We start from the raw sequence: 19,674 nt of genomic DNA on the forward strand, positions 1-19,674 counted from the left end.
TTCAAGCCGCTCTCTCGATTCGAGCCACGATTTTCTCGCCACAGTTGAATTTTGCATGCGGCTCGTACAACATCTGAACAATAAACGCGGATTCCGTCTCGAGCAACAACAAAAACAGTGAGTGTGTGTGTTGGTGTTCGTGTGTGAGTGTGCGTAGCGGTGGCTGTTGCAAATTTATTGCTCACCAGGCCAAAAAGAAAAGCGAAATGTTCGTGCAGTTGCTGAAAAATGCGGTCCAAAAACTTGGAAGATCTGCGGCAAATGGCCTTTGAACTCGACCACGGGCTTTGACATCTGTTCGCGATCGGGAATTTTCGAAACTCATCTGCTCTCACTGTCCCTTAGTCGCTCTTTCGCTGTTTCGCTTTGGTGCAGAAAACCAGGCCAAAACCATTTTCCAACCGAATTTTTTTCAATTGTGCACTTGTGGCTGTTGGTACATTTTTTCCGATACGTTCTCGCTTTGGTGCATTCCTAAGTAAATGCTACTAATAACAAGAGGAAAAAAAAGAGAAAAAAAAAGGAAGGCAATCCGAAGATTGGCCGAAGAGGTGAAAAAAGTTGCCTGACTTGTTTGACCCGCGTTTGTGTTCCAGTGTGTGTGTGGCTGTGTGTGTGCGTGTGTGTGTGTGTGAGTGCGACTTCTCCTTCTGCTTTTTCCTCTTCTTCGGATTCTTGTTGTTGGCCAAGCCGTATTCTACATAAATTACTAACCAAAATGACACCAAAGAGCCATATAAATGTATTTTTAATTTATGTAACCTCCTCCGCCAAGCTGCATAAATCTGTAAAGTTATATAATGTGCAGCCAAAGGTTGCAAAAAATAAGCAAATAACTGTTGCATATATAAGCCATTAATCATTTTGAGTGCGAAATTATTTTGAAAACCGTTCGTTACTCATTATTATTGACCCATTACCAACTTAATCGTTGAAAAATCGCCATCAAGTTTGCTCTAATTTCGTATAATTACCATTTTATGAGCCACATTTTCACCCATTACATTAATTCAATATAATTCAGCGGCAGCCTGTGATAAAACAAAGCGAGAAACAATAAAAAGGGGAAAAGAGAGTGGAGAACAAAGCAGAGATTTCCAGTCTCCAGCCACATTCCATGGTGAGCATGAATCCCCATAAATTCCCAAAGAAAGTCTTAACCGAAAATGCTTAAACTTGAAATTTATGTGACAATGGCATTAGGAATTCGAATCTCCAGCACGAAATAATTATATTAGATTTTATTTTCATTTAATAATTTGCATAATTGGGGCCTCGTTGGGATCGCTATGGGATACCTTGGGATCTTCCTCATCGCGGTGGGTCGTGCAGTCGGACTAACGGTGCCGTGTAGGGGTTACTTTTTGGTCGGATTTTACTACAATGACTTTTAACATGCATCGTAGCACGACACCATAAAAAAAATAATGATGCTCATCTTTTTTAGTTTTCGGACTGCTTATTTAATCTTAATTGGCTTTTCATTTAAAGCTATAATTGTATTTTAGCTTATATCGTAATTTGAAGAACCATTTGAATTTTATGATTAATTAACTTCTAAAAATATTGTAGTAATTTTATAAATTATTTGCTGGTTTTAATACAGCCTAGATATTTGTTCCCAAACTCGAATTTTAAAATCAAGGTCAAGTTAATTAAAAATAACCTATTTTACACATATCATGCAATACAGAACAATGCTGAAAGTATTTTCCATACCATTTTATTGAAATGGAGTTCCAAGGAAAAACAAAAGACTTAGGACACGAACTTGCGCTGGGTGGGCTGTGTTGGCCGTAGAGTGGTAATGGGGCTAACGGTGTCCCAATGCCGGGAAGGAAGAGGAAGAGCCGGCCACTTTCTAGTGGAACTCGGTGCGATCTAATGATGTCAATTACATCGTGCCACTCGCATTTGCGGGCAACAAATGCATGCCGTGCTTATAAGGCGGCAACAATGCGGCTTGCCACAGAAAACAACTGCAACTGCAACAAGTGGCTGCGACTTTGGCTTCATTAAAATTGCTTTTCGTTTGGCCTGCCTGCATCTTTCTTCTCCTTCGTCCGCCTTGTTTCCTTTTTCTATTCAATGCTGTTTTCATGTTGTGGCAACTGGAAAATATGTATCTGCAGTTGTGTGTTTCCTTGCCAGCCAGCAATTTTAATGAGTTTTTCAGAAATTGTACAGCATGCCAGTTACGGCTGCGAAAACGTTAGGCCTACGAAACAAAAAACATAAACACCTTTTAGACGCAACACATCTCATGTTGTGTGATTAATTTTGTTGCCGATTTGTCCGTTAACAAGTGTCCGATGTGTGGAAAAAGACGCGGCCATTTAGGGGGGAAAGTGACAACGATCAAAACCCTGGGAAATTTTGTTGGCTACAGTTTTTGGTTTCAGGGAAAGTGCCGTAAATCAGAAAAAAAATTTACAATTAGTTTTTATGAATTTATTATAGCTTACATAGACTAATGACTAATATCAAGAAACTTCTGATTTATTGAATTCATTAAATTTATGTTGATTCCCTATACTTATGATAAGTACATTTTGTATATATTTATGCACAAAGGCATCCCACCAGTTGCCCTTAATCGCAAAATGTAATAAACATAATAATTTATGACTCAATTTCTGCACTGAGAACGCTCCAAATATATTTTTCGCTCTTTGCGGGCAAAGGAAAAGCATCGAAAAAAAAAAATCTTAACCAAAATCGGTGCTGTCACGCCCACGTTTCATGCTCGGGGGTTTAATGGGACAGAATTTGGGGAAGGGACAGGACTGAGGTCTCTTTACGCCCAATTTGTCACACATTTCAACAGGTTACGAGATGGCTGAATCGGAGGAGGGGCATTGGGATGCAGTTGGTGCCGGAGCAGGGGCATTATCATCAAAAACCGTCCGAAGAAGACGTTGACGATGACGATGAACGCGGTCTGGCAGGAGACCCTTAACGCGGATCAGGAGTTTGGGTATGGGTATGGGTATGGTATATGGTATATGGGTCTGGGTAGGCGTTGTGGTGTGGAATATTTTGGGGCATACCTGGCGGGTCTCATGAAGCGTGAGGAATTTCTCCGATGCCCTCCACCTCCTTCCCCTCGTTCCGCGCCGTTCCAGTTCCTGATCGATTTCGTTTGGTGCTGTTCCTTGTTGTCCTTTCTAAGTGAAAAATTATGCAAAAATGTTTCACTTTAATAGCGGAAATCATTTATAGAAGTTGTAATAAAGTCGCAGCATACCCGCTGCCCCCCCTTCGCAGCATCTGAACCATTGGTGGTCATGTTATTTTTTTCGGTTGATGCCGACGAGTCCTCCTTCTCATCCATTTTGCTGTTTCCATGCTGCCCAGGGCTGAGTTTTGTGCTCGTTAAACGACCGCCAACGTAGCCAAATGCAAGATTGTTGCAACACTTTGTTACTGTGACAGTGGCTGGGCCAGAAAGAGGGGTGTTGGTGATGGCGGAGATGGAGGTGGTGCTGGTGACGGTGGAGCTCCAAAGGAGCCTAAGTTAAGGCGAATTTAGTCAACGCTAATGACCTGACAAAAGCAATTCAAAGCGATTCTTGTTGGTGCTGCTGTCGTGGTGTTTGTTGACTTTTGGCGCAAATAAACTGTAAGGGTTCATTAGCTACAAAAAGATATAAAATACCACGCATTACTCCTTGTTTGGAGCCATACAAAAGGATACCCTATTCAAATGATGTTTCAAAACAGCAAAATATTTGTTTCGTTAACTTTTTACTTGCAACCCAAAACTTTCTATGACTTTATTTCCACGCACCTGAAAGAAATCACAAAAGACTTAAGGCACAAACTTGTCGGTTTTTGCAAAAAGTAACAGAAAACATAATCTAAAGCGAAAAATTCGCCCATTTGGATCCCTAGGTATCATAATCTAGCTTGTACAGAAAAACCGAAACACTGGCACATAAAAAGCTGGCACCAAGTACAATTATAAAACCATTAAGGCATCTAAATTATCTCATTTGCTATGAAACCGGGCATCACAACCGGACATTAAAAACCAGCAAAAACGAATGATAATTGTGCCAAAAACAAAAAAAAATAAAGAAAGAAATGGAGAGCAGGTAAAAACAGCAACTTGAACCAATAAAAGTAATAAAAGCGAACTGTTACAAGTGCCGCCACACAGACGCTGACCAATTGATAAGCGCTTTATGACAACCACCTGCATGCATTACGGTTTATGACAATTTTTTATGCCTATTTGTGGGCAGTTTTGTCGACGATAGCAGCGAATTGAGAGCACAGCAATGGCCATAAAAATATAGCAGAGCGAACAATAATTGCCGGTGGTCAGTGCATTGTGCACTGAATAAAATTTGATTGTTGAAATTCCAAGACCGCGCGACTCACTCATTACAATTCCATTCGAGTTGCACTGAATAATCAATTCAGCGGGGGGAACGCACCTTTCCAGGGATTCATGGATCCATGGTGACTGCGGTTTTCCTACGCCTGTCACTCAAGTCACTCTCTTGTTGCAAGGCCTAACATTTCAATTAGGGCCGTGTATCTGTGCATCTGTGTATCTATGGCTTCTGCCCACCAACGGAAGCCCATTAAAAGACGCGACGTACTATTGCCGCATGGTGAATGTATCAAATCGCATATCTTTGGAGTCTGGGAGCTTCCGCCTATGAAGAACGCCTTAATTGATTTCGGTGCTTTTTAATTGCAGTCTCTTGTTTGCTTTTCGCAACTTTCTCTCTAGAAGGTGAGCCAATTAAATGATAACAAATTCGAAGGGAAGAGGCGGTTTTTCAATTCCGATGCTGTTGATAGGCAGGCGCCGCTGGCAAGTGAATGGCGCAATCAGAATCTCGCAACCCAAAGCCGACACCCAAACGCAAAAACCAAAGTGGAAACAGAGTTCTCACCGAAGTTGAGGCCACTGTGCGCCACGGCTTGTCTGTTTTCTGTGGTGGGGAGTTTGCGGGGAAGGGGGTCTGGGTATCGCACAAATTTATGGCCACATTCAATTGTCAAGTTTATGTGACTGCGGCTGAGGATCGGCCAATATTTGCATAAGAGGCGTCCCTTGATTCCCTAGAATTCCCCCGGCATTTGAAAGTCTCATTGTCAGGGGCTTTTTGCTTTTGTTTCGCTTGTATTTATTTTCTGTATTTATATAGCTGCTCTATAAACAAAAAACACCATTTACTCCTCCTTTTGTTTGCAGAGATACGAAGATCAGAGGGCGACCTAATGATTCCTCGCTGGCGCACAAATGACGAATTATGAGAACATTATAAATTTGCCATTAAACTTTAATGCAAATAATCACGCCGCTGGTAATAATGAGAACAATGCCAAAATTGCCATCGTTGGCGAGCAGCTGCTGAATAAGATGTCGCAGCGGGATTTCTCCGAGGTAAGTCGAAAGGCGAAATGAAATCGTATTATTGTTTAATTATTGTATTTGACTGCGACCATACCATACCAACGCAGCACCTCCCCTTCGCCCCAACTATCGAAAAACATGTTTGCGGGCCATGTATTTCCAGTTTGCAGTTCAAACACCATGACAATTATTTATGGCCTTCAAAAGTATAAAACTTAATCAGGCATTACGCGCGCCGAAAACTTTTTCAACAAAAAGCGATGAGATGAGAGGCAGTGGAAATGTATAAGAAAAAAGCGAGTCTGTGCTTTTTGAACAGGAAGAAAAGAAAAGAAAAAAAAACAATCAGGGGCAATAATCAAAATGATGGCAAAATGATTTCAATGTTGATTAACTCAGCGGCAAGACTACAAAAGGGCTTAGCTACAAGGGCCAAATTAAACAAAAGCCCAGCCGAGCGGGGAGATAAAAATGCCAAAACGCAAAACCTCAAGCGATTGCGAATGGCTCTGACACTGACTCCGACTCCAACTCCAACTTCAATTCCTAGTCCTCTGACCCTGACTCCCATTCCCTGGGCCCTTTCATCATATTCCGCGCTGTCATGTCATGGGCAAGAACAAAAAAAGATCCAACAACTTGAGGAACAGACGACAACGTCAACGATGTTGGATAAGTTTCAGACTCTGTCCCTGCAACGGACTCCAGACCAGAATTCGGAATCCAGGGATCAGGGAGTTGGGAGTCCAGCATCCAGATCCAGACCCCTGCGGCCTGTCTCGCCGTCTGTCCGACTGACTGACTGGCATTCGAGTGTCCCCTTTCGCCAGCTAGACGGACTATAGGAAGTTACCATTCCCCTACCCATTCCCAATCCCAATCCCATACCCAATTCCGTTCCCCACAGATTCTACAATCAAAGAAGCGTGGCCAGGAATTTAGGGTTGCTGGGCAGCGAAGTGGGGGAATCAGCAGCTAAATGAGTGCATAAATTCCAGACTAATGTCAATTTCGATTAAGTCTAAACAGACAAATATTTAAAGCTTACCCTCTGATGCTCATATAAAATAAAAACTCCAGTTTAAGTTTGCCTTTATTGCAAAGATATCTGACTTCTCCATAATAATATTATAAATGCAACTCAAGCTTGTTCCTCATATACTTTTATGTTTGTTTTATAATTATGTTTAAATGAAGCTAGTAAATCTGTGTATAGAGCTGCAGCCTTTGAGATTATTAAGTAGCCAACAATTTATATTAAGACCATATAGTATACACATAAAGCGGTATCTAATAAAATTAAAAGTTTAATGCCTGGATTTAATATCCTAGCGGCCCACTTCCTGCCCACTCAGCAATGGGATAATCGCGGATTAGGAGCTGCTTTTAAAGGGGAGAATATTCAGAGTCAAGCTCAGCCCGCAGCTAATTATTTTATTACGCGTTAAATTGCAACAAAATTCTCGAGTTGAGCGCAAAACATGCCAATGTGCGCCACCAGCAATCGTGAAATTGTTCGCATTCCAATGCAGCTGACTTTATCGATGCTCCTCCAGCCTCTGGGGCTAACACACATATACCAACTTACTCAACCATATAGGAGTATATGGCAGAAACCAACACATACTAGCCCGTTTTGGTTCCAGGCGGCAGCCCGAGTGCATCTATGGGTGCCACTTTTTGTCTTACTGAGCGCTCGCTCACTTTATTTTCCCTATTTTTATACCCGTTACTCGTAGAGTAAAAGGGTATACTAGATTCGTTGAAAAGTATGTAACAGACAGAAGGAAGCGTTTCCGACCATATAAAGTATATATATTCTTGATCAGGATCAGTAGCCGAGTCGATCTGGCCATGTCCGTCTGTCCGTCCGTCTGTCCGTCTGTCCGTCCGTATGAACGTCGAGATCTCAGGAACTACAAAAGCTAGAAAGTTGAGATTAAGTATACAGACTCCAGGGATATAGACGCAGCGCAAGTTTGTCGATTCAGGTTGCCACGCCCACTCTAACGCCCACAAACCGCCCAAAACTGCCACGCCCACATTTTTGAAAAATGTTTTAATATTTTTTCATTTTTGCATTGGTCTTGTAAATTTCTATCGATTTGCAAAAAAACTTTTTGCCACGCCCACTCTAACGCCCACAAACCGCCCAAAGCTGCCACGCCCACACTTTTGAAAAATGTTTTGATATTTTTTCATTTTTGTATTAGTCTTGTAAATTTCTATCTATTTGCCAAAAAACTTTTGGCCACGCCCACTCTAACGCCCATAAACCGCCAAAAACTGTCCTTCGCACTTACACTAGCTGAGTAACGGGTATCAGATAGTCGGGGAACTCGACTATAGCGTTCTCTCTTGTTTTTTTTCTGCTCTTTTTGCTTTGGCTGCTGGGCGGACAGCCAGGAAAACGGCGACCAGTTCTCGAATCGCAGGTTTTTCTCTGGCATTCCTGAATTCCAACCGCCGACTTCCTTTCTCTACCCGCTTTTCTCCCTTTCTCATTGCATAAAATTCTTGTTCGTCTTTGACTATTTTCTAAAATGCTGCTGTTGGTTGGTTGGCCGAAGTTGCTGCTGCTGTTGCTGTTGGCCATGTTGCTGCGGCAACTGCAACTGCAACTGCTGCTGCAACTGCTGCTGCCAATTTAGCTGGAATTGGCGAAGCGAGATAGCCAGACTATCACTTTACATGACTTCTCTATGTGCCATTTGGGCGCCAATTCCTAAATTGACATACAGCACGGTGTGCAACACAAACGGAGCGAAAGGGCAGAAAATCCAGAAACAGATCCACTGTGATTTTGTACCCTCTGGAATGGAAAGAAAGGTAGTTAATTAGGAGATACAAATACAGAAAAGTGCCTATAGTGATCTTGTTACAGATCCGGACTTTATGCAATAAGGGGAATAAAGTGCCTTGAGGCAAATTTGGAATTGATATGGTCAATAAAAGCGGTAGTCAGGTACTTAAAGAAAACTTAATTCATTAGAAAACCAGTTTTTAAGCTTTTTAAGGATGTTTTCACGATGTTTTAGTTCACTTATAAATTTTACTGGGTTTCTAAGGCTTAAACCTTAATACTTTCTTTAAAGTTATGTCTACCATCTGTCATCGCTGGATCGCGGAATACTCCTTCTCACGCAGCATTCCCACAGTCTGAGCTTATCCCTATCCCAAGCCATCGACATTCCGGCTCAAGTTCGGCCTAACTCTGTCGGACTGACTGCTATTATTATTATTATTTTAGTCAAAGTGATAACATCTGCGCTAATGCCATTCCGCCAGAATTCCCAGAGCGGCGCTCCCAACCGCCGGAGATCGTCTTCGTTGGCCATTTGGAGGGCATGTTCCTCACTGTGCGTGTTATTTGACTTTGACCATTGGCAGCAGACCCGCCATATCATGTCTGCGAGATCTACTTGGCTAGCACCGCCAACGCTCTGGAGATGAAGAGTCCAAGTTCTGTTTGTATACCCTTTGCAAAAGGGAACTTTAGTTAACTCAGTTATTCCACTTCTGACTTTACCTTACTTTTTATTTGGGAGATTGTTAAGTACACATTTCACTTTCAAAGACCACAATACTATACCAAGACAGGGTATTTAGCAATTCGATTCCCGAACGCTTTTCTTTTTTCGGTGTTTTTATTTTTTTGGAAACGCCCTCTTCATTTGTGCCTTATCGCTGGGGCCAAGTCCGTTTTGGCCGGCATTTATAGGCAGCATAAAACGAAAATTGCGTTCTGCATCTGTCAGATACTTTGTAGCTGGCTGATTTATTCGGAGCTCGGAGAGGTTTTGCGGCCAAAAAGGCCAATCTAGGCAAGACTCACGCTTCGCCAGCTGGCCACGTTTGCTATCAAGGACTGGCCAACTGGGACTCGGTCGCCGTTTCAGTGCTGGCCTAATGCATTTGCATACTCATTGCATTTAATTGCTTCAAAAAATATGTAAAAATTTCCACGTCGTTGTCACGGTCTCGTCTCTCAACGTCCCGGCGAGATGTGGATGTGGCCGTGACCATGGCCATCGGTGGCCTATGCCAAAAAAGGCCAAAGCTTCACAGCTCCACAGCTAGTAAGCTACTGATTCACCAGCAGCATAGTCGTAGTCGTGGCTCTGTTCAGTTCAGTTCAGTGTAGTTCTTGGGCCACGAATTCGTGGAATTGCTTCCGCATTTGATGGCCTGGCCAGCGAACAGGATCGGGAGCTGGGAGCTGGGAGCTCTGAGCTGTGAGCTGTGAGCAGTGCGAGCTGTGAACAGCAGTTGGCCGGGAAACGTGACTCGGTGGCCGCATACCTGTGTTCCGAGGGCAGGCGACTTGACTTGGCCGCCAAGCTGGTGCGTCGGCATTTAACATAATTACAACCCACCGACGACCGCACTGTGGGTCAGTCAGTAGGGTTTTACCTGGAAAGAAAGGTTCTACGGAACACGTTAAGGATTAGGCACATTGGATAATAAACAAGGCAGGGTAATTTAAAAATCATTAAACTTCGTCACAACGTGGACTGCCGTTCAAAGTGATTCCAGTTGATCAAGTATCTTCAGTTTTCTCCTCTGAATTATGCAACTCAAGCCCACTGTGCTTCCCAATAACAGCGGCAGATGTGCAATCAAACAGACTCTTCCCTCAATTCTGCAAATCCCCACCTGGCGCTCCCTGCACCGGCTGCTCCTCCACTTTTGTACAGTTGTGTTTATTGCTCTACTTAGGCCATCGCATTGTGGAATGCTACTCAGCCCAGTAATTTGGCCCTAATCAATGCTAACTCTAATCGGCTACACGTAGAGAAAATATCAACTGGTGCCATCTTTTTCATCACCTTACTTGAAATCTTTTTATTTCACAGAATGAGCCGGAATGCACGCCGGAGTTGCCCGCTGCTAACCGCGCCCTCTTCCTGGAGAAGGTGCGTCAATCGAATGCCGCCTGCCAGAGCGGTGACTTTGCCACGGCCGTGCTGCTCTACACGGATGCACTGCAGCTGGATCCGGGCAACCACATCCTCTACAGCAATCGATCGGCTGCTCTGCTGAAACAGGGCCAATTCACGGCCGCTTTGCAGGATGCGACGCAGGCGAAGGACTTGTGTCCGCAATGGCCAAAGGCGTACTTCCGTCAGGGCGTGGCACTGCAGTGCCTCGGTCGTTATGGTGAGGCGCTGGCTGCTTTTGCCTCCGGATTGGCCCAGGAGCCGAGCAACAAGCAGCTGATGGGCGGCCTGGTCGAAGCCTCCCTAAAGAGTCCTTTGCGTGCGGCACTGGAGCCCACGTTGCAGCAATTGCGCACCATGCAGTTGCAGGAGTCGCCGTTTGTGGTCAGCTCTGTGGTGGGTCAGGAGTTGCTACAGGCGACACAGTATCCGGCAGCGGTAACTGTTCTGGAGGCTGCTCTTCGCATCGGCAGTTGCTCCCTGAAACTGCGTGGCTCGGTATTCAGCGCCTTGAGCTCCGCGCACTGGGCCCTGAATCAGTTGGATCAGGCCATTGGCTATATGCAGCAGGATCTGGCGGTGGCCAAATCCTTGGGAGACACCGCTGGCGAGTGTCGGGCACATGGCAATCTGGGCTCGGCCTACTTTAGTCAAGGCGCCCACAAGGAGGCACTAACAGCGCATCGCTACCAACTCGTCCTGGCGATGAAGTGCAAGGATACACAGGCGGCAGCGGCAGCCTTGACGTCACTGGGACACGTGTACACGGCTAGCGGAGATTATCCCAATGCCCTGGCCTCCCACAAGCAGTGTGTGCAGCTGTTCAAGCAACTGGGAGATCGATTGCAGGAGGCTCGGGAGATTGGCAACGTGGGAGCGGTGTACTTGGCACTCGGAGAATGTGAAGCCGCCTTGGACTGCCATTCGCAGCACCTAAGATTGGCACGCAAGCTGCACGACCAGGTGGAAGAGGCTAGGGCGTACTCCAATCTGGGCTCTGCTCATCACCAGCGGCGTCAGTTCACCCAGGCGGCAGCCTGTCACGAGCAGGTACTCCGGATTGCTCAAGCTCTGGGAGATCGATCCATGGAGGCGGCTGCCTACGCGGGCTTGGGTCATGCGGCGCGTTGTGCCGGTGATGCCAGTGCATCCAAGAGGTTCCACGAACGTCAGTTGGCTATGGCACTGGCAGCGCGGGATAAGCTGGGCGAGGGCAGAGCGTGCTCTAATCTGGGTATTGTCTACCAGATGCTTGGCTCCCACGATGCCGCATTGAAGCTGCACCAGGCTCATCTGGGGATTGCCCGCTCGCTGGGCGATCGAACGGGCATGGGAAAGGCTTACGGAAACATGGCCAGAATGGCACATATGGCTGGATCGTACGAGGCGGCAGTGAAGTACCACAAGCAGGAACTGGCCATCAATCAGGCGATGAACGATCGCAGTGCCGAGGCGGCCACACATGGTAATCTGGCGGTGGCCTATCAGGCACTGGGTGCCCATGATGCAGCCTTGACCCACTATCGAGCCCATCTGGCCACCGCAAGAGCCTTGAAGGATACCGCAGGAGAGGCATGTGCCCTGCTTAATCTGGGCAACTGCCTGAGTGGCAGGCAGGAGTACGAGGAGGCGGTGCCTCACTACGAGAGTTACCTGATGCTCGCCCAGGAACTGGGTGACGTGGCCGCCGAGGGTAAGGCGTGTCATCTACTCGGCTACGCTCACTTCTCGCTGGGAAACTATCGGGCGGCTGTGAGATACTACGACCAGGATCTGGCCCTGGCCAAGGATGCCCAGCATCGACCCAACATGGGCAGGGCCTACTGCAATCTGGGACTCGCTCATCTGGCCCTGGGACACACTGCTGCCGCCCTGGAGTGTCAGCAGCTGTTTCTAGCGGTGGCCCATGCCACCAACCAACTGCCAGCCAAGTTTAGAGCATTGGGGAACATTGGTGATATCCTCATACGAACGGGATCATATGAGGTAAAGTACATGCCATTCAAAAAATTCCACCGATCCCTTCTCTGATCTTTCCCATTTATTTTCCTTCTTCCTCTCTAGGAGGCCATTAAGTTGTATCAACGTCAGCTGGCTTTAGCCAGAGCTGCTGGAGATCGTTCCATGGAAGCAGCTGCCTGTGGAGCTCTGGGATTGGCCCACAGACTGATGCGACGTTGGGACAAGGCATTGGGTCATCACACCCAGGAGTTGACACTGCGCCAGGAGCTGGGCGACTTGTCCGGCGAGTGTCGTGCCCATGGCCACTTGGGAGCCGTGCACATGGCCCTCTGCAGCTGGACGAATGCGGTGAAGTGCTACCAGGAGCAATTGGAGCGCGCTCAGGAGCAAAGGGATGCAGCAGTGGAGGCCCAAGCGCACGGGAATCTGGGCATTGCTCGTCTAAACATGGCCCACTATGAGGCGGCCATTGGCTGCCTGGAGGCGCAATTGGGTACCCTGGAACGCGTCTCCTTACCCTCCACTCAGGCGGATCGTGCGCGAGCGCTGGGACATTTGGGTGATTGCTATGCCGCTCTGGGAGATTATGAGGAGGCGCTGAAGTGTCACGACCGTCAGCTTCAGCTGGCCTTGGGCTTGACCAGCCATCGGGATCAGGAGCGCGCCTATCGAGGATTGGGTCAGGCCAGAAGAGCGCTGGGTCAGTTGCCCGCCGCTCTTGTTTGCCTCGAGAAGCGCCTGGTGGTTGCCCACGAACTGCACAGTCCAGAGATCAAGGCCTTAGCCTATGGTGACTTGGGTCACGTCCATGCCGCCCTCGGGAATCATGCCCAGGCCTTGAACTGCCTGGAGCATCAGCGTGAATTGGCGCAGGGTCTGCAGGATCGAGCCCTGGAATCGGATGCCATGTGTGCCCTTGGTCAGGTGCAGCAGCGAATGGGGCAGCATGCGCAAGCATTGGAGCTGCACCGGCAGGATCTGGAGATTTGTACGGAACTCTCGGCTCCCGCCTTGCAAGCGAGAGCTTTAAGTAATCTTGGATCCGTCCACGAATCTTTGGGCCAGCAGGCAGAAGCGCTCAAGTGCTACGAACGGCAATTGGAGTTGAGTACGGATCGCCTGGCAAAGGCGATGGCGTGCCTGGCATTGGGCAGGGTTCATCATCAGCTGGAGCAGCACAATCAAGCGGTGGACTATCTGCGGCAAGGATTAGCCAGTGCTCAGACCACGGGAAAGTCAGAGGAGGAAGCCAAGATAAGACATCAATTAGGTAAGTGGGAAATAGGTGTGATTTGTGATCATTTGTAACCAAGCTCTCTGGATTCCGTCGTAGGTCTTGCCCTTCGATCCTCTGGCGATGCCGAAGGAGCCCACATTCAACTGGAGACTGCCGCCCAGCTGCTGGAGTCCGTGCGCCATGAACAGCGAAGTCCGGAGACGCGGCAGGCTTTCTACGATCTGCAGACCAGTTGCTATCAACTGCTTCAAGTGCTCCTGGTGGCACTGAATCGCAATGAGGATGCCCTGGTGGCCGCCGAGCGATGCAAGGCGCGTGGCGGAGCAGATGCCGTGAGCGGAGAGGGCGCCAAGGTTCCGTTGGCCGACAGCGAGACCATTCAAGAGACAGTGGACCGTGGTCGCAGTACCGTACTTTACTACAGCTTGGCTGGGGATCAACTCTTCACCTGGCTGCTGGAACCCCATGTTGGCATTGTACGCTTCCATGCGACTAAGATCGATGCCCATAGCCTGCAGCTTCCTTTGTCCCTCAGTGAGCAAGAGGAGGAGGAGGAGGAACTGGAGTTGGAGAGGGAACTCAAGCTTAACAGGGATCAGAAACAGGAGCAGGCTGAAGATCAGGAGACATCCAATAAGGCGAATCGATTACTGGAACGTTATATGAGCTTGGTAAGGGATAATCTGGGTGTGAACTCCCAGAGTCTTCTTCACGAAGGCGACGGCAGTGGATGGCGTGCCAGCACGGAACAACTGCTGGAGGATCTGCCAGGTGCTGGTGGTTCCGGCGGAGGAGGCTTTCTACGCATGGTGAGCCGCAATCAACTGCTCAACTCCTCGAACTACTCGCTGAGTTCGCTTTTCTCGGTGGGATCAGTTGGTGGCTCAGTGGCCAGTCTGCAAGGCTCAACCAGATCCGTTGGCAGTCGCAGTTCCCGGAGAGCTCCCGGCTTGCCAGTCTGGCGAGGACCATCCTGCCTGCACATCCTGTACAATCTGCTGTTAGCGCAATTTGATGACCTCTTGCCAGCTGGAGAAGCAGATACCAACCGACAGGGCAGAAGGGAGTTGGTCCTGGTACTAGATAGTTCGCTATATCTGGTTCCATTTGCCATTTTGAGAGCAGCTCAAGAGGATGGAGAATATTTGTGTGAGAGGTGTGCCATTCTTACAGCTCCCTCACTGCAATCAATGCGCAGTCGTCCGAGGATCAGACGGGATCGAGCTCGTCCACCCAAGGCTCTTGTGGTTGGCGGACCTCGTATACCGGCCAATCTCGCAGAGCTCTGGGGTTGGGCTGGAGCTGAATCGCCTGCAGCCTTGCAGGAGGCAGCCATGGTGGCTGATATGCTGCAGGCCACCGCCCTGGCCGGTTCCAATGCCACCAAGGAATCAGTGCTGGCGGAGCTTCCCTCCGCCGAGTGCGTCCACTTTGCGGCGAATATCAGCTGGCAGCTGGGTGCTGTGGTCTTGAGTCCCGGCGATGTGGTTACGGCTGAACAGCCGGAGCAGAAGGAACCGCACGAGCCCCAAATGACTGACTTTACGTTGGCAGCTGGAGAATTGCGACAACTGCGTTTGAGTGCCCGTCTGGTGGTGCTAAGCTCATATCACTCCGTGGAACCCATCACCGGAGACGGGGTGGCACAACTGGCAGGCGGTTGGCTTTTAGCCGGAGCCGGAGTCGTGCTCATCTCACTGTGGCCCGTGCCGGAAACAGCGGCCAAGATTCTACTGCGCGCCTTCTACTCCGCCTTGTTGCAGGGCGCACGAGCAGCCCGGTAAGTAATTATCCAATCTCACAAATAGAATTGAAAAACTAATGACTTTCGATTGTTTCAGCGCCTTGGCGGAAGCCATGCAAACTGTGCAGCACACCAAGCACTTTGCCCATCCGGCTAACTGGGCCGGTTTTCTACTGGTGGGCAGCAATATCCGGCTATCGAACAAAGTGGCCATGGGCCATGCCCTTTGCGAACTCCTCCGAACGCCAGAGCGTTGTCGCGATGCGCTGCGCGTCTGTCTGCATCTGGTGGAAAAGAGTTTGCAGCGGATACACCGCGGCCAGAAGAACGCCATGTACACCACGCAGCAGAGCATAGAGAATAAGGCTGGACCCGTGGCGGGCTGGAAGGATCTGCTGATGGCAGTGGGCTTCCGCGTCGAACCGGCCGCTAATGGGATTCCGGCCAGCGTTTTCTTCCCCCAAGCGGATCCCGAGGAACGACTGGCCCAGTGCTCAGCCAGTCTCCAGGCTCTTCTTGCCCTGACGCCGGCCACGCTCCAAGCTCTGGGCAAATTGGTCCATGTGAATAGTGCCGAGTATGCGGGCGACATCATTGCAGTGGTGCGCAATATCCTGGCCCAGTTTCCGGGCTCCAATCCCGCCAACAGTTCAAGTTCCACCAAATCGGATGCCATTGCCGAGACTTGCTTCATTGAGATGCCGCTGAGTGTAAGACTCTGGAGAGTAGCCGGCTGCCATGAACTGCTCGCCTCCGTGGGCTTTGATCTTACGGAGGTGGGTGCGGATCAAGTGATCCTGCGCACCGGAAAACAGGCCAATCGCCGGCAGTGCCAGTTTGTCTTGCAGGCGCTCCTCGCCTTGTTTGGTAAGTAATGCTGCATTGGATTACCTAATGGATATAATGATGATGTGATATGATTCCTCCACTTTAGACACCCGTGAGGCGCCCAAAAATCTGGGATTGGATCGAGACTCCGATCACAGCAGCAGCTGTGAGTCTCTGGCGGAACCGGAAATGGACGTGGCTACAATTCCACCTACGGCCAGCAGCACTCCCTCCGTTAATGGTGGTAACAAGGCACCATTGCCCTTGCATCCACGCAGTGCCTTCATCTCATATGTGCGACGTCGTGGGGAACCAGATGGCGGACGAACTGATGCCATTGGCGGTGCAGGAAGTGGCGCATTGGACTCCAGTCTGGCCAACACCACCGACAGTGAGCATTCCCTGTCGGATGGCTATGTCACTCAACCTGGCTTTGGTTTATCCAATCCACGACTGGGCTATGCCAGCATGCGTGCGCCGGTGCGAGTTTCCCGACCTGGCGGTGGTGGCGAAAGCGATGCTGCCTTTACTCCCAGTCCACCAGTGACCGATCCAAGCTTATCACTGGCACTGGCCCATCAGACACGCATTAGGAGTCTCTACTCCCAGACCAGTTCAGCAGCAATAGTTCCTCCAGCATCCACGGCCCTGAATAGAAGACCCGATAGTTCCAGCTCGGCCAGCAGCACCACTGATTGGGAGGGATCTGGTCATGCTACGGTACTGAGACGTGGAGTAAGCACTGCAATCCCCCAGCAGCAGCCACCACTACCGCCACCACGTCCACCAACCTTCCACAATTTGAGTGTGGGTGCGGGAGGACGCAGCAAACCCAAGATTAAATTGGGAAGTGCTCAGAGTTCTCTAGCTGCGCGGGTTAACAAAGAGCATGCTCTCTTTATGGACCGGCTGAGTGTAAGGACTGAATTAAGTACACCTGGAAATGGAAACGCCATGAGCAATGGTTCTGCTGCCAGAAAACCTCTTGCTTTGCCCGAGGAGGAGGACGTTTCCAATGTTGTCTTCAATCCATCCAGCTTGTATTTCTCACAGACGGATTCTGATCTGCTGAACGAACCGAAGCAGGAGGAGACTCCTCCCCCTTCCAAGTCAAGTACCAAGAGCCTGCAGGACAGCATGATGCGCCACATGAACCGCGAACTGACTCCAAGCATATCGGAAATGTATCACGACCGAAATGTGGGCTTAGGATTGGCTCCACCTCTTTCCAAGCTGCTCTTGAGTCCCAACTATGAGGAGCAGGAGGTGGTGTCCATTACGGAGGCCTGTCCACAGTCGGGTGCCAATCTCAAGACTCTGGTCGACGCTGTCAGCGAGTTGGAGCTGAGTGGCAGCTCATCCGGAGCCACCATGCCCACGGTGGTGGGTGGAGGGGTCAATGAAGTAGAGGGCACCTCGGCTACGTCCGTGGAGAACACATGCTCCATTTGTGGTGAGCCCGCCGACGTCATCTGTCGCTGCAAGGCGGTCACCATTCAGAAGAAGAGCATCCTTAAGCCCTGGCTTAGCAATGTGCCGGATAGCAGTTTGGTGCAGGCCAGCGAACTGACCACAGCCGATATATTGGAGCGTCGCCTTGAGATTCACACGGCCGCGAGTTCCGAGCTCCGCTCAGGAGCTCCCTATTCCGTGGATCTTTCTCGACGTGATGAAGGCGATGGACGATCGGTAGCCGATTCCCAATGCAGCAGCAACTACAAACGAGTTTTGGCCAGTGCCTCCGGAGGAACCCTAAGCCTGGCGGGCATTGGAAAAGGAGGCGAGGCGGAACCGCAAAGTGCTTCCTCGGGAGCAACCTGCTCATCTGCTCGCCTTGTCTAGAGCTACTCGATCCCTCGTTGCATTCAATTACTAACTATATTTATTTCTTTCATAGTCTTCATTAAACTGATTCAACGCATAACTTATATTCATAACCAAGCCACTGATTAAAATTTATTCAACTATTTGTGTAAGTCTACATTAAGGTGCCCCTAAGTTAATAGGATTTATAGAATATGACTTAGCAAAAATAAACTGTTATACTGAATATCTGCAAATGAAAATGTTGTTTTATTTCAATTTTATTTAAAACCCTGAAAAGTTGCTCGCTCAAATCACTAAAAAGTGATATCCCACTTTCCCTCTTCAATTAAATTTCTTCAAGGAAAACAAAATGAGTGCCACGTGTGAAAGCAGAGAATGTTTTCTGGGATTTGGTAACTAATGTAACTAATTTTATTTTGTTTTACTTAGTTTTTACAGGTTTTAATAATTTATCTTTTTTGTATGATCTTTTTGTTTTATAATTTATTTAGTAATATAGCTGCAATAATATAGCTGCATTTGTTTGTTTTTGTTTTTGTTTTTTGTATATATATATAAATATGTATGGATCTTCACTTTACAATTCTTAAATGTTAACTACTCCAAATCTTGTGTTCTTTTTGTTTTTTGTTTTTTTTGTCGTTTGTGTGCCATTGAATATGCTTGCAAGACTCCTACAATAAACTTCCATAATTAGTATATAGCTACAATATATTTATATCAATGTGTATATGCAAAATGTGAAATAAAAAACTGTATTTAAAAATATGTTTACTTTGTGTTTCTCTTTTTGTTTAGCATAATTCACACATTTGTTTGCCATTCAATTAATCCATAATAGATCTTTTTAAATATTGTGTGTATTCAATGCTTGTTTTAGCGTATAATATTTGTATAAATTACTAATATAAATTAAGCACTCAAAATTGCAGCTGCTTCAAATGCTGGCATGACACACCCATCGATCGCTGTGCTGTGCTTTTGGGTTTGAAAGCAGCATCAAGTCATTCACATAATACCCATACAATTATTTCGTTATTTTTTATGCACTTTTTACAAAAATGTTATGCCCCACCCACGTAATACTCTAGTCATAGCAAAATAATAAATAATGAGTAGCAGTTAGTTGTTACGCAAAGCTGCTGGCTAGGCTAACACAAACAGGGACTACAAAAAGCGAAATCTAGGCATTGGCGTGATTCGTTTTCCATTTTATTTTAGCTAAAAAGTCGAAAGCAGCAAGCATATATATAAACCGTACATAGTTCAATTGCGGCTGGAAGTAAATATATTTAAATAATATTAGGCGTATCTATTGCGTAGAGTGTCAAACTGTGGTGTTAAAAGAAAACTATCTCCGAATCCATTTGTACAGTACTCTCGAATATATGAACGCTCTATTCGTCTATCCTTAATCGTTTTTCTATACTAATTTATGTACCTTGCCTCCTGCAGCAAAGTGCGGGTGAGTTTGTGTTTTGGTTTTGCTTAGTTATCATCGTGTCTAAATCAATTGATTTGTGGAGCTTACTAGTAAGTTTTGTCGAAGTATAGCATATTCATATACATATATAAGCTGTTTGAAAACCTCCATAAAAATTTGTTTTGTGTGCCATGTTCGATTTTGTTCCATTGCCTTAATAAGTCTAGACCGTATTTAACATGCTCCATATCTCGCTTACATTTAAGAATTTAACACTATACACTATGAAGAGGATACTTAAGATATTGCGACCATCGTGTCCTGTTTTGTTTAGTTTAG

The 19,674-nt window shown here is 47.5% G+C and overlaps 1 protein-coding gene across 3 annotated transcripts; it reads left to right on the forward strand.

The window, feature by feature from the left end:
* The first annotated feature begins 27 nt into the window (after positions 1 to 27).
* On the forward strand, positions 28 to 18,145 carry LOC6532711 (tetratricopeptide repeat protein 28). Of its 3 annotated transcripts, XM_039374701.2 has the most exons (8): positions 28 to 117; positions 1,025 to 1,120; positions 5,213 to 5,404; positions 10,231 to 12,300; positions 12,379 to 13,546; positions 13,610 to 15,293; positions 15,355 to 16,124; positions 16,192 to 18,145. In XM_039374701.2, exons 3-8 carry the CDS (start codon positions 5,261 to 5,263, stop codon positions 17,925 to 17,927), a joined length of 7,572 nt encoding a protein of 2,523 aa, XP_039230635.1. In that variant the 5' UTR covers positions 28 to 117; positions 1,025 to 1,120; positions 5,213 to 5,260; the 3' UTR covers positions 17,928 to 18,145. The 3 variants fall into 3 exon arrangements, with proteins under 3 accessions (XP_039230635.1, XP_039230637.1, XP_039230636.1); XM_039374703.2 differs by lacking the exon at positions 1,025 to 1,120; XM_039374702.2 differs by lacking the exon at positions 28 to 117 and having other exon boundaries at positions 162 to 1,120.
* The last annotated feature ends 1,529 nt before the right edge of the window (positions 18,146 to 19,674 follow it).

The sequence above is a fragment of the Drosophila yakuba genome, chromosome 3L, assembly GCF_016746365.2.
Source record: "Drosophila yakuba strain Tai18E2 chromosome 3L, Prin_Dyak_Tai18E2_2.1, whole genome shotgun sequence".
Taxonomy (NCBI): domain Eukaryota; kingdom Metazoa; phylum Arthropoda; class Insecta; order Diptera; family Drosophilidae; genus Drosophila; species Drosophila yakuba.

What these genes read in the sequence shown, in the direction of transcription:
- LOC6532711 (XM_039374701.2), top strand. Translation starts at nt 5,261, where the DNA reads ATGACGAATTATGAGAACATTATAAATTTGCCATTAAACTTTAATGCA. An exon ending in CGCAGCGGGATTTCTCCGAG is followed by an intron (nt 5,405 to 10,230) that starts GTAAGTCGAAAG and finishes TTTATTTCACAG; the next exon opens with AATGAGCCGGAATGCACGCC. An exon ending in CAAGATAAGACATCAATTAG is followed by an intron (nt 13,547 to 13,609) that starts GTAAGTGGGAAA and finishes ATTCCGTCGTAG; the next exon opens with GTCTTGCCCTTCGATCCTCT.